Source organism: Geotrypetes seraphini, chromosome 8 (assembly GCF_902459505.1).
Source record: "Geotrypetes seraphini chromosome 8, aGeoSer1.1, whole genome shotgun sequence".
In the NCBI taxonomy this organism is placed as follows: Eukaryota; Metazoa; Chordata; class Amphibia; order Gymnophiona; family Dermophiidae; genus Geotrypetes; species Geotrypetes seraphini.
Window position 1 is genome coordinate 98,122,849 of NC_047091.1, and position 15,348 is coordinate 98,138,196.

The window sequence follows — 15,348 nt, forward strand, 5'->3', positions numbered from 1 at the left end:
CTGCTGCGTGAGCGGAATGCTGGGCATGATGGACTACTGGTCTGACCCAGCAGCGGCAATTCTTATGTTCTTAATAGCCCATTACTGAATGGTAAAAGTTAGTTAACAGTAATGAAATGTTAACACAATGACCAAATGTAGTAAAGTACATATTCCAGTTTAGAAAGTGGGGTATATTATCAGATAACCAAGGTAGGGGCTGTGCATATTGCATTGTTTGGACTGAGGAAATGGCATGGATAGATGGAAGAAACCTTGGCTTTTTGGTAATAAAACCAGACTTTGTTGGGATTTTTGCAACTTGCTGCTTTTCAGTGTATTGTCTGGAATTTCATCTTTATATCCGTTCTTCCCCCTCCTCTCAGCCTATCTTAAAGTGAAGGTGTTCTATGAGGTGACATTGATGAAGTATGACTGTTCATGTCCTTAAGTATAGGGAGGCCGTATTTCTGGATAGAAAAATGCATTGCTTTTCTTCTCTACACACAGATGATCTTATGAATAGATGTAATTCCTTGAGGTTTTCAGGATGAAACTTGAGAACCCTGGCTTCCGCTATCCTATTGCTTCTTTGGGTTTACAAATGGCTGTTGGCATAGGTGTTTGTGGCTAACCGCATACTCATATATATATATATATATATATATATATATATATACAGTGGTGCCTCGCATAAAGAACGCCTCGCACAGCGAACGCTGCACACAACGAACTTCATGTCATGATTCATACAACGAACTTCGTTTCACACAACGAAGTCGCCCGAGCTTCCACGATCGCTGCCGATGTATTGCATCCTTCCGCGCAGGCGCTGCAGGCAGTCGTTAGTCACTGCGCTTAACGCGTTTCACATAACGAACTTTTCGCATAACAAACTTGCTCCTGGAACGAATTAAGTTCGTTGTGTGAGGCACCACTGTATATATATATATCCGATTCTGGTGGTCTTTTCAGGGTGGATAAAAATCAATGATTGATTTAAAAAAAATCAAAAAGGGAGAAAGCCGCTTACCTTAATGGCCACCCTCTCTCCAAGGAGTGACATTGGGGCATTGGGAGCCATCATTATCTGATGTTATCCGCTGCCACAGGACATCTGCTCAAAAGGACATGCTACCAGTGTCTCGCAGCCACTGGGCGTGCCCTAAGGGGAGTTCCACAAGGGGCAGGCCGAGCCCAGAAGGAGCTGAAATTTTGATCTACCATCTTTTCCTGAGGTACTGTTTTCCTTATTTGACTTTAAATAATGGTTAAACCTAAAGGAAGATTAAAGGCTCTAGTACTCCTTAGCCAACAAGTCCTATGGACAAACATGTCCATATGAAATTGTCTTCCTCTGTTCCAGATGAATTGTCCATTTCTGGTGCTTCTCTGAACGAGAGAGGAAGATCCACCCCTTCCCCTCCTTTTACTCCTGCTGGTCTCACAGGTGCATTATGTAGCATTATATCGCTGTATATTTATGCAGTGTTTAAATGTTTTGGTAAATGAATTCTATTAATCCATTCATAATGTCATGGGCATGATTTAAATCGAGTCTTTCTGACTAGTGATTTAAATCGATATGACTTAAATCAAATCCACCATGGTTCTTTTTATTTATTTATTTTTGTTTGTCAGTGAGTTCAAACAGGTTACAACTGTTATTAATGGTAATAATCAATTTATATACCGCAGGACTGTAAAGTTCTATGTGGTTTACAAAAAATTAAAAAGAATATAATTAAGAGACAAATTAGCTAACCAGATAATTAGAAATCATAGTATATTTTCCATAATGGGTCCTCAATGGTGGAACTCTCTACCTCAATATATTAAAGAAGAAAAGGACCTTACTTCCTTTAAAAAATCCTTAAAAACTTATCTCTTTAAAGATGCTTTTAGTATTTAAATTTTAGACACGACTTAATGATTCAGGTTTTAAATCTCCCCCTTCCTTATTGTTTTGCCTTCTTTGTTTATTCACTCTAAGAAAGAATTGTAACTTTTCTTTCCTTTCCTCCCGACGCATGTCTGTTTTATTTGTAAGAAGTATATTACGGATAGTGAGGATCCAAGATGGCGATCTGAGACAGGACGCGCTGAGCTGCGTGTCCCAGGACTGTGCTTCTTTCAATTTCCTTAACGGTAATTACTTACCGCGATGCCGAAGAGACGGGGCCGGAGTGCCGCTTCTGCCTCGCGGCGTCCTGGAGCCCCGGGTCTCGGGAATATTCAGGATTTACTGCGGAGCATGCAGGAGGTCGCAGTGACGTCGGATGGCGGCCCGCTGACAACACAGGGAGGTGAAACCAACGTGGATGTTCCTGGGCCCGACACTACACTGAGCCCCGACGTTAGGGCACCGCCCCCGCAACCCCAGACGACCAGCTCTCCCAGGGGCGGGGAAACCCCGGATTCACTGGTTTTCTCCTCTCCAGAGGCAAGGGAAGAGTTACTGGAGAGCTTGGAGACTGGGGCCCACTTTTCCAGGGCCCCTATGGAGGTACCTGGGGGAATATCATCTCAACATGAGGGGGAAGGGCTGAAGACACCCCCCGAAGGACTTCAGAACGGTGAGCACTCTACACCTACACAAACTTCAATTGAATTGATTAAACCTGCAGAAGTGACTTTAGACTCTATCTGGGACTTATTGGCTGGTTTTGTTAAAAAAATTACTCCTACACTCCAACAAATTGAAGGGAAAATTAAGGAACATGATAAAGAATTGAAGGATTTAAGGAAAGAAACGAATATTTCTAATTTATCTGTTCAAAAAATGGAAAAATAAATTGTATCATTGAAACAAGTTCAAGAGGCTTTAGTTAAAGATAATATTAACCTAAGGAAGAAGACTGAAATGCTCGAGAACAATTCACGCAGTAATAACTTAAGGTTAATTAACTTTCCAAGACTCGAGTTAGTAACACCTAGAGAAATGCTTAAGAGATATCTAGTAGAGAACTTAGAGATACCCGAAGATTCATTACCACCATTTTCACGGGTTTATTATTTGCCTGATAAAGAACAAAATCAACAACTAAAAGAAAAACCTTCAGATCAAGAACTTCCAAATATATCACAGATCTTAGAAACATCTGAGAAGGATCTAGCATCACCAGCCACCATGATTATTACTTTAGCTTTGCCAATTGATAAAACATGGTTGTTAAAACTTTTCTTTAAAAATAGACAAAAAAGCTTTCTTGGTTATAAAATACAAATGTTCCCAGATTTGGCACGGGAGACGCAAAGGCGTCGCCGTGAATTTCTTCTTTTGAAACCTGGGGTTTTATCTTTGGGAGCAACCTTTTATTTGAGACATCCGTGTAAATGTATATCACCGTACTCTTAAATATGTGTTTTTTGAACCATCACAATTGACAAACTTTGTGGCTATGTCTCGCCTGAATGTTAACAATCTTTGAGCCCTATATTTAGGATATTGTGACCTCATCTCAGTGCTATAGTTCTCAGCTTCTTTTACAATTTTCTTTTTAGATAATTTCGCCAATTTTCAATAATTCTTGGATCCTAATTGTGGACTTGAGCATAAATAGTATATTTGTTTAATTTAAGATTTATATTGCTTTGTATTTGATATCTATCCTATTCTTGCTTTCTGTACAAGTGTAATACTTGAAATTTAAGTTGAAAATAATAAATAAATAATAATAAGAAGTATATTACTTAGTCTTTGTAACCTAGTTTCTTTTTAGAAGTTTGTACATCGCTTAGCAAATTGAATAAGCGATTCATCAAATAATAATAAAACTTGAAACTTGAATTTGTATGATCTAGGTCAGGGATCTCAAAGTCCCTCCTTGAGGGCCGCAATCCAGTCGGGTTTTCAGGATTTCCCCAATGAATATGCATTGAAAGCAGTGCATGCACATAGACCTCATGAATATTCATTGGGGAAATCCTGAAAACCCGACTGGATTGCGGCCCTCAAGGAGGGACTTTGAGACCCCTGATCTAGGTAATTTGTTACAATATCCATACCAACTAGTTGCCTAGATATTTCAGAAGCAAATATGTCTTTAAATGTCTCCAAAATTCCACATAGGAATCGGATAGCATAATCAGATGTTCCAGGTCCTTACATCATATGACAGAAGACATTCATGCTATTTTTTAAATTTGCAGCCCCTAACAGGCGGAAAAACAAAATTCAAATGTGAATTTCTCCTATGTTTGTTGGTTGCAAAAGAGAAGAGCTCCATATATAGGGCTCCTTTTACGAAGGCGCGTTAGCGGGTTTAACGCGCGTGACTTTTCATCACGCGCTAACCCCTGCGCTAGCTGAAAAACTACCGCCTGCTCAAGAGGAGGCGATAGCGGCTGGCGCGGCCAGCGGTTTAGCGTGCGCTATTACGCGCATTAAATCGCTACCGCACCTTCGTAAAAGGAGCCCATAGTTTCAAGTTTCTTAAAAGTTTGTTGTATACAAAGAGAAACTTGCAGTTAAATCAGTGAAAATATTCAGTATTGCAGCCTAAAGGCTCTTTTCCCTTTCTAAGTTTTATTTACCGTATTTTTCCAACGCGGTCACCTGCTGGATGACTGCCTCTTTGCAGAGCGATGCAGAACGCAGGAGCGCGACCTTTGCACTTCCTGTCTGGCCTTGCGCTGCTCTGTGATTGGCTGCAGTCAGTTGCTGACTACAGCCAATCACAGAGTGGCGCAGGACCAGGCAGGAAGCACAGAGAGAGGCAGCCATCCAGCAGGAGACCGCGCTGGACCACCACCACTTAAAAAAGGTACCAGGGGTGGGCTTCGGGCTGTTTCTTCGGACGGCTTCAGGCTGCAGGTTGCTTGTTCGGGCTGTTTCAGGCTTTGGGGTGCAGGCTGCTTCGGGCTGCGGGCTTCCCACCACCAGATGCATCCATGTGTAGAGGAGGAAAAACTAAGAAGAAAAAAATTCTGAGCCAAATTTTTTTCTTGATTTTTCCTTCTCTACAGGTGGGTGCGTCTTATGGTTCGAAAAAATATAGTATTTCTTGGGATTTATTAATGACCTTTTCATGAGGAGATTTACCTCCTTCCCCACAGGTTTAGCATCTTACCTCCTCCCTGTGGGTCCTGCACTATTCCCTTATCTCTCCTGCTCCCTTGCGATCCTTAGTTTAAAGTTTATGTCTGTAGCCGGTGGCAGCATCAGCAGCATGACAGTCAGTCTTCAGCCATGCCCCCCCCTCCCACATGAAACTGCATCAGAGGAGACAGACAGAGGTAGCAGAAAAAGACCCAGGGGCATCAGAATGCACCCTATCATGTTGCTGCCGCCAACAACCAACATAGGGCTATATTTACTAAGCAAATAGATCGTGTACCGATCGGTTTGCGACCACTTAACTATCAAATTTCCATCCGGCCTGATTCACTTACCTCTCCTGCGATCCACTTGGAATCCTTGCATGCAAATAAGGTGAAACACATGCAAATTGGACAGCGACCCGATTCACTACACCAAATTTCCAGTCCGACTGGGCTGGCCGATCACCTGAAGAAGCTACTGCTGGGGACCAGTCAAAAACGTCTTTCCGACTGGAAGCCCTGCTCTCTGCCCTGTAATATCTCCTTCCTGCTCGCCCCGAATGCTGCCCTGCTCTGCCCTGCTATCTCTGCTGCTCACCCTCTTGCCGCCCTACTCTGCCTCGATCTTCCCCTGCCGCATCGCCGTTCTCCTGCCCTTCCCCGAAGCTCTCCTGCCCTTCTCCGCCCAGCGAGCCCGTGGTTTTAACCCGCGGGTTTAAAACAGGTTAAAACCACGGGCTCCATTTATCTTTTTGTGAGAGCGGCAGCTGGCAAAAGCGAGACCAGCTTTTAGGAGCCACGCGAGTTGGGATCAGTGGAGGCGGCGGCGTTTCTCCGAAGTCAAAAGTTAAAAAAGTTAAAAAAAAAAAAAAAAAGATCGCTGATCCTATGGTCTGCGCATGCGTGCGGATCGCGCATGCGCGAGCCGTGCAGGCAGATGGGGGCATTCCTCCGATTGTCATCATCTGCATGTTTAAGTTTACTGAATCAGTCGGACCTGCCGGGATCGGGACCCAATCAGGCCCGATCCGGCAGGTTAGTGAATCTAGCCCATAAAACTTACAGGAGTGTGTGGGAGTGAGGGAGGTGAGGGACAGTGCTGGACCCATGGGGTGGGGGTGGGGGAAAGACTTAAGACTATGTAAGGACAGAGGCTGGGTTTTCTGGCACCTTTGCTTGCTAGCGTTCTGGGTCAGAGCACAGGAAGTTATAGTCAGAACTAGCGTTCTGGGTCAGAGCCGGCCCTGACAATAACTTCCTGTGCAATAACTGTAAAGCTTTGTTCCTGCCCATTCTGTGTCCCATTCCACATTAGCTGTTAATACAGAAATTACAGGCATTAACTGTTAGTGTGCGTTACTTGCTGCTTCTTACAGCTAACACAGTTTAGTAAATAGGCTGCATAGTATTCTGGGACGTTTCCCAATCTTAACCTCCTGAACAGTTCTGGTTGGCTCAAATCCTGCTTTCCTGGAAGAGCAGCTGTGTTCAGAAGGGGAAATGGCTCCCTTCATCCCATGAATCCCTTTTCTTTTATTTGTACTACCATATTTCTAATTCCTTAGGAATTTAAGATTTTTTTTTTTTAATTGGTTTGGGCAGCAGTTGAAGTTTCTTCTTTGGCCTTGGCTCGTCCTCCAGCTCTTCACGTCATATCTTAAGATAATGTGCTTTTTTTGTTGTTGTTGCCTTATGCTGGTGTAGCAGAGTACCCAGCTAGCTTTAAATTGTCTGGCAGGCGTGGGGGTAGGCTCTGTACAGAACATTGTTTATCCTGGCCAAGGATTAGCTTATTTTGAAGGTCTCAGCCAGCACTGGTATGTTTGCTCTGCCTCAAGAGACCGAGAATTGGGCAGAGTGTTCTGTGGAGCTGAGGAACTAGCAGACTGGCATCCATCCACAGATCCAGCTTGACAACTTTAATTAACACGGCTCGGTGAGGAGGAGCAGAACAAGTGAACTCCCAGAATCTACAGGGCTTCAGCGAGATTCTTTTCTCAGCACATAGGGGCTTGGTCTTTCACTCTGGATGATATGTCTGTTTAGTTTTGACTCCATGAAAGAGTTGCACCTCCAAAAACTGGTCAATAAGTGTGTTACTTTTTCCCTGGACAATTGATCACCTTGTATATGTAATTTACCTTTAATTTTCATGGGTGACAGCAGAAATTTGGGTGTAACATCTAGGTGACCAGGAAGCTGGTATTGAGAATGAATTTGTCAGGAGATAAGTGTCGTAGATTCACAGGGAAGGGAGTGGTATGTGTGTGTGTGTTCTGGTCTTGTATTCTAGATAGGCAGGGGGATATTGCAAAAGATCTGATAACAGAACGTCTTGGGAATAGCACAAATTTCCAGCTCCTAACCTGCTTTGCTCTCCTTTCTGGGAGGTTTGAGTATGAGACGAGTCATCTTTCTCTACCCATCGGGCGTTGCGTTTACTGATTTCGACGATTGTCATCAATGGCATTCTCTATTCATTCAAGCAGAAAAGGAGCGAGTTGACAAGGCCAGAACAAGCCTGCTTTGCCTTTCGGTTTTGGCAGATGTTGAGAGGGGATTAAGAAAAGGAGAGGAAGGTGGGGGAGCTCCAGATGATTGGTTAACATAAAATTGAAGTTCTGTCAAAAATCATTGTAGCTATGAATAACTTAATAATAGACTGAGGCTTTAAATGCATATTCATGGATATTTATACTTGAAAATCTTTTGCTTGCTCATTTACTATAACTGGTATGGCTTTTATGACAGTGCTTTAGTATCACTCAGATGGGCCGAATGGATGAGAACAGCGAATGAATATTGGGGTTGGGGTTGGGGTTTTGTATAAAACTATTGTAAAGGGGAAATGCAGATGTTAAGATGTCATATATATGATAGTTACACATTGTATTCTCTAATATGCTACACTGAAAACCAATGAAAATTCAAAACAAAAAAGAATTTGATGTAATTATTAAGGCCATGACTGAAAGAGACTGGAAAAGTAACATATCAGATAAAGACTGATGTAACCCATCCAGTCTGCCTAGCAGGGTAGATAAGGTGTTCGTACTATACATTGTAGGTTACTTCCTCTGTTCCTTTGTTGTTAGGGTTCTACGCGTGGCCTAGTGCAGCTTACTTCCCCTGTGGTTTTTGTTATTAGGTTTGTATGCGTGTCCCAGTGCAGCTTGCTTCCCCTGTGGTTTTTGATGTTAGGGTTCTATGCGTCTGACAAGTTTCTGGGATACAATCGTAGTGACTAATAATAATAATATGGCATATATCCCCTGATGTAGCCTGTTTTTGTGGCGAAACAGAAAGTCTTTTCTGTCGGGACGAGGAGTTGAAAGCCTCTGTTGAAATTTCACACTTTCAGATGAGTGTATTTCTTCCTTAATTGTGATTTTTGTGCTCCATGCCTCCGAAACGACTTACATAAATGAAATAGAGCTGTAGCCTTCACTATTAATATAGTCAAGCTTGGGGTTCTGGTCACTAATTGTTGACACGTATAATATATGGAATTGGGTGTTTAGGGTTGTTATTACACAAAAGAGTTCTGAAAAAAATGTGACTTTGTACGAATGGAAACCCTACTTATTTCTATGTATGCAGAGTTTTTTTATAAACCCGTGATGATGTGTTGAGGGCTGGGTACTTGTGTAGTCCCAACCTCTCACAATTGAGGTTTATTTTTCTCCGATTTAACACTATTATTATCATTTTACACACAGTTTATGTTATGTCAACTACTTCTGTGTATGTGGCCTGAATGAGTCCCTGCTAGTTACTATATTCTACAATACGTATTTAATATATATTTATTAGGGTTCTATGCGTGGCATGTTGGGGTTCTATGCGTGTCCCAGTGCAGCTTACTTCCCCTGTGGTTTTTGATGTTAGGGTTGTATACGTGGCCCAGTGCAGCTTACTTTCTCCTATGCTTTCTTCGAATTTCAAAAGTCATTTGAGAGCTGTTTTGAGGTCAGGTGCTTTGGTTTCGATCCTTTTGCCCTTTAGGGATCATTTATGTGCATCTCATGCCATTTTGCATTCCAGCACGTTAATTGGACTTGGTTATATTGTGTAGGCTCCCTAAATTATTTTGGGGGGAGTAAGTGATTCCACTGTAGCATTTGAGCTATGAATCTGGAACCAAATTGGTCACGCCCTATCGCTTAAAGAGCGCATCCTTGTGCAAAGTGTGAAAGTGGGCGCTTAAAACGTTTAATCTTGATCTTGCTCTATTGCAAAGGACAGACCATCTTATTTTTAAATACAGAAAGCATTTAGACCCTCTTTTACTAAGGCGTGCTAGCCGTTTTAGCTAAATTAGCCAGTGCGCCTTAGTAAAAGGACCCCTTAATTATCGAGAAAGTTACTTAACATTTGGAAAAAAAAATAACCTATTTCTTAATTTTTTTTACCGCCATACTATGTTAAGTTCATGTCATCACTAGAATTTCTAATCACTCCTTGACTCTTTAATAGTAAATTATAAAATTGCTTGACACATACTTCTGCACCTGTTGAAGCTAATATGTCTGACGAATGTTGACCTTACCGTGAATGACAGGTAATCCCTTAAACACACAGACCAGATCATGAACTGTAGGTTTACACAGCTTTCTAAACTGACAGAGAGCAGTGACTAGATCACGGCCCACGAAACTGGTGCTTACTGCCTAAAATAGCGACTCAATGTAGAGCCATGCCCAGTTTGGCTTTCTTTCGCCATGTTCACTTCACTATGTGCTATGAAAACAATCCAGTGCCCGAGGCGTGTGCTTGGCCTGTAATCCCATTTTAGAACCAATTATGACGCAGCTGCATCCCATTTTGCTTTATTTCCCAGCGCTGTCTGTTGCTGAGCAATCTTCCAACTTTGTCAACAGATTACATTTATTTATTATATATTTATTTTTAGCTACTTGTGTACCACTTTAGCTACTCAAGCATTTTTCCCTATCTGTCCTGTTGGGTTCACACTCTATCTACTGTACCTGGGGCAAGTAATTACTATATACAGACTTTGTGAGAGAATACCGATTCCAAAACAAAATTACTCTCTGCACTTAATGATTCTTTATAATTTTTCAGTTATAGTTTGAAATATCAACGTAATACAATAGTTGATCTCTTCTGACGGAGTCTCTCCGTTTTTAGAGCTCCGATAATGTGAGAGGAGAAACCTCAGATCCCGGGTTGCTGCTAGCTATTCAATTTCAGCCTGCAAACCTCTTATGGGACAATCCTCATTGGCTTAACCTCTACCTCCTATTAAATATTTACATTTTAAACTTTGTATTTGTATGGTTTGTATAATTTCAAGACAGTTCTTAAAAGTATTTAGCTCGTTCTTAAGAATATTGCCCGTTGCCGACGAAGGCTGCCCGCGTTTCGCTTTAGCTGTGTCGGGGCTCTGTGCAAAAATGTCTGCAAATTTAATCGGCAGCTAGCAGTGAGCCCCAAGACACCAGTGGGGGGTGTTATCAAGAAAGAGGGCCAGAGAAACGGAGCGACGCTGGTGCCAGCTGATTGCCTACTGGGCGTGCCTCTTGCCACGAGAGGCGCGTCATGTAGGCAGTCAGCCGACGGCGCTCCTTCTCCCCAGTGTTCTGTGGTCCACTTGAAATCTCAGGAGGCACACTAGTTTGCGATACACTACCCTAGAAGCTAGTTTGGCAGGGCTGGCTTATAAAGAATCCGATGGCTTTTCCCCTCTTACCTCCTTGGTGCTGCAATTCTATTTTCTTCAGGCCGCCAGGAGCTCGGCAACGTGAGCCTGCTGCCATCGGCCTGCCCTGGAAGCTGTCTCTCTCTGCAGGTCACGCCTTCACGGGAACAGGAAGTCACTGCAGAGAGGTGGCTTCCGAGACAGGCCAACGGCAGCGATCTCATGCCACTGAACTATCAGCGATCCGAAAAAAAACCCCAGAATTGCAGCGCCGAGGAGGTAAGCGGGGAGAAGCCATCAGATTCTTTATAAGCTGGCTCTGCCAAACCCGGACAGACACCACAATTTTAAAAACCCATCCGGACACCCGGACAGTCCTCTATAAAAAAAGGACATGTCCGGGTTTTCCTGGACATATGGTAACCCTAGGCTGGTTTTGCTCCCCACACAGCATTGGGGCCCCCAGTTATAGAGTTGCCCACTACAGAGCCAACAGAGTCCTCACGTGTTGGAGATGTTTTACTGCAGGATTTGAATTGTTATCGTTATATGGACCTAATGTGCGTCAACATCGCAACAAAACTTCCTAACATCTAGCGGGCTACGTTATTCAAAGGAGGGCCTTAGCTGGTATCAAAGGTTCATGTAATACAGCTTTTTTCATGTTGATCATTTAAGGAATGAAGGTATTGGGACCTTTCTACAAGTCTACCACACACTGAACCACTCTGTGATATGCCACTGAAGCATTCAAACCACATAAGCCATAAATCCTGAAAATGCATCTAATTGCTTTGCCACTATCCATATACTGAGGTGGAATGAGGGCAGCGCCAAGAGGTTTTCTGTATAATTCAGGTCCAAAAATGAATATGGGCCTAGTACTGCAGCTCCACCATTGGACCTGAGCTTTGATGGCCCTACACAATACTAGCTATTTTTAGATGTATAGTGATGACCTCACACCTGTGGATATTTGATGTTCGTTATGCAGGGCATGCATTACTGTGGGTTAATAATTTTCTGTGAGTGCCCTTCCATGTACAGGAAAGTCTGAGTTTCGGTAAAACAGCAGCCAGAACGTTCCTCAATTACCATTTCGTTAATGCTCACTTAGATGACCTGAAATGTGGCGATTTAACACGTGTGGAAATCTAAGTCTGTTTTCTCCTTCATTGTTTACGCTTCCTGGGCAAAAATCCACTCACTGCTGTTTTGATTTGTGGGCTTTGCATGCCAGGCACACCTTTGCCTCATACTTCGTAGCTTTGAAAGGAAGTGGTGGTGGGGGGTAAGGAATCTAAAGCTAGAATAGAGGTTTTTAATCTTAGAAGCCTTGTATTTATCATTTGTATTGAAACTGACAGAAAAAGACCAGAGTGGTCAGTTTTCAGTGAGGATGCCACACTCTAACGGGGAAAATGCTTGAATACCTGAATAAATTCATGTAAACTGTTTTGAGCTCCCTTGGGAGAACAGTTTAGAAAATTGAATAAATAAATATCCCCCCCCCTTTTTTTTTACTAAACCACGATGGCGGTTATTAGCACAGGGATCCGTTCTGAATGTTCTGCTCTGCTCCCAATGCTCATAGAGTTCCTTTGAGCGTCGGGAGCAGTGCAGAGCATTCAGCGCGGCTCCTTGTGCTAATAACCGCTATCGTGGTTTCATAAAATGGAATGGGGGGGGGGGAGTGATAAATAAACAACTTTTCAAGTTATCTATTTAATCTTATGTTTTTTTCAGTGGCATACAACTTGTAAATGCCATCACTGAAAATTCATGTCTGTCTTTAAATATTTAACTTTATAATTGCTGTTTGCCTACGAGCACTCGCATGTCTGACTTATACATTTGGTACAGGGGTGAGCAACCGCTGTCCTCAAGGGCTACAACCCAATCAAGCTTTCAACATTTCCACAATGATTATGTATGAGATCTTTTGCATACAACGGAAGCAGTACATGCAAATCGACCTCATGCATATTGATTACGGAAATATTGAAAACCCGACTATGTTGTGGCCCTCGAGGACCACGGTTGCCCCACACTTTCCCTCTGAACATACGTTTCTTAGGTCATTTTGTTATGCCTCAAAATACTCTCCTTATTTCAACATATAACTTTGGTTGCTATACAGCAGGGCTGCCCAAGTCCGGTCCTCAAGATCTACTGGCAGGCCAGGTTTTCAGAATATCCACAATGAATATGCATGAGAGAGATTTGCATACCAAGAAGGCAGTGCAAGCAAATCTTTCTCATGCATATTCATTGTGGATATCCTGAAAACCTAACCTGCCAGTAGATCTTGAGGACCGGACTTGGGAAGCCCTGTTATACAGAGTTATACATGTAGATGTGGTCCAGATTTAAAGAGGAGTAAAATGAGTTATATTACTTGGTCTTGTTGCAGACTGCATATGTTCTTTGATACTATACTGATTGGATGTGTTACTAGTGGCGTAGAGAGGATAAGTGGCACCCGGGGTGGTAACACCTCTCCCCAACCCTCTGCCCCCCCCCCCTAACTCCTTCCCACCCCCCCTGCTGCGTCGTCCTTCCCTTCCCCCGCACCTTTTAAATTTTCTAGGTGAGAGCAACAGCATGGCCTCGCTGCCCGCGTCGTGTCGGCTATCCCTCTGCCGTCACTTTGTAGGTGCGGGCCCGTAAGTGACATCAGAGAAAAGCGACACTGACTCAGGCAGCACAACTCGTAATGCTGGTTGGGCAGGAAAAATTAAAGAGGTACGAGGGAAGGGAAGGGGCGCATGCATGTGGCATGGGGAGGTCGGGAAGGAGGGGGGCAGAGAGGAGGAAGTATGCCTGTGCTCTTTACAAAGACCTGCACCTCCCTGGTGGTCCTCCAGGACAGGGTTGGGAACCACTGACCTAAACTACATCTTTCCTTTTGGCTTTACTTAAATGTTTATTTTAGGCTGCAAATTAAAAAAAACCCTTTTACTTCTGCTTTCAGATTGTGCTGTTAACGTTCATAAGACCTGTAAGTCTCTCTTGACAGACTGTGGCAGCAGCAACAAACTCAAGGTAGGTTATTCCTTTCCTTTTATTTAGTGTTTTGGCTTCCAAAAATGGAAAGCCTATTTAATTATTTTGCAGTCTTATACCAATGGGCAGACAATGTACCAGGAAAGTCACTGAATGCCGGTTAAAAAAAAGCACTAATTGAGAGATTGTACTAGTTGGCTCTCAGATGCTCTTTTTTTTTTTTTCTTTGCACTTAATAGTAATAGAAAAGAGGCAGACAAAAAAAACCCACAACAAACTGTAATAGACCAATGCATAATCCTTAAACTGGAAAAATAAGGACTGGAAAAATAACTTTGTCTATCTCCACTGGTGATAAATTTTAAAAAACAGTTGTTTTTAAATGCTAAAATAATCCCTAATTCAGAATAAGCGGGATGTTTCCTCTCTGTTCTCTGATGTTATATTTTAGATGCTGTCTGACTGTTGCCACACATTTTCTTCTTGGTAAAGTCTGGCTTCTGAGCATTCTTGTTTGTGCTATTGACCAGCAGCTTTGCAGCTAGGCTTTTCTCTTTCCTTTTTTTTTCAATTAGTTCCCTCTGTTTTCCAGGGCTGTAGAGTCAGTACACCAAACCTTCAACTCCAAATCTTTTCTACAGTCTAATTTCAACTCCATTTCTGAGCCTCAAGCCCTTCCCTGGTGCATCCCAGGATGCACCGGGAAGGGGAAGGCCTGCCATTTTGAAGAGGCGGGTCAGCTGGCCGGAGGAGTAGGCATTCCTCTGGCCATCCATCTGAAAATAAGGTAAAGGGAGGTCGTTCGAGGCATGGAGAGGGGGTTGCATGGTGGCAGGAGAGCATGGGCAACTTTCCCGCTGCCGAGAGGAGTTGGGGTGTCGGTTGGGCAGAATAGATTGGGCATATCTCCCTCTGCGGGCTGGCGGGGGATGTTGGTTGGAGGGGGGATGTTTCTCGTTTATTCTACGCATATGTCCATCACTGTAACCAGCGATGGGCATAAGCAAATTTATCGAGTCTTCGCTACTGTCCACCAACCTCATTTGCATGAGCATTTTTTTGAAGAACGACTTGCTTTTTTACAGTCACTACTATAACGGCTGCAATTAGCAGCCCATCAGTTTTTTAGCATTTTTTTTGAAAATCTAGCTCTTAAAACCTTTATATTCTGGCCTTTCACTTCTCTGGTTTCTGCTTTCCTCCATAAGTCTGTTTCCAGGATTTTTCTCTCCTCCTATTTCTTTCGGCTTTCTTCAGTTTAAATCTTGACATAGAGTTAGAAAAATATCTCATTCTTAATATCTAGTCTTCCAAGTTCCCTCTTTTTTACAGTCTACTGGCAGCCTTCTATCTCTTTCCCTCACCCTGTCTATCCTAGTTTGCTTCCCCTTATTACCAGTTTTCACTAACTCGTCCCTTTTTCTCTCCCCCTTCTATACTGTGTTTGCCCCTTATATCTGGCCTTTTTTCCCCCCTTCCATTATTATCTTCCTCCTTCCTCTCCCATAACTCAAATATCTGCTCATTTCTCTTCCCTCTTCCATTTAGCATCTACCTCCTTCTGCACAGTGTTTGTCTCCTTTCCCCCTTTCCATCCAGCGTCTCCACACACTCTCTCCCCTTCCCTCAGTCTTCCCCCTCTCTCCCCTTTAACTTCC

At 43.0% G+C, this 15,348-nt stretch overlaps 1 protein-coding gene across 4 annotated transcripts in view; it reads left to right on the forward strand.

Moving 5' to 3' along the window:
• ARHGEF18 (Rho/Rac guanine nucleotide exchange factor 18) overlaps positions 1 to 15,348 on the forward strand; it is a 250,998-nt gene that overhangs the window by 103,648 nt on the left and 132,002 nt on the right. For all 4 annotated transcript variants that reach the window (XM_033956918.1, XM_033956915.1, XM_033956916.1 and 1 more), the window contains one exon: positions 13,659 to 13,729. In XM_033956918.1, the coding sequence (XP_033812809.1) occupies positions 13,659 to 13,729 (71 nt within the window). The remainder of the gene's footprint in view (positions 1 to 13,658; positions 13,730 to 15,348) is intronic.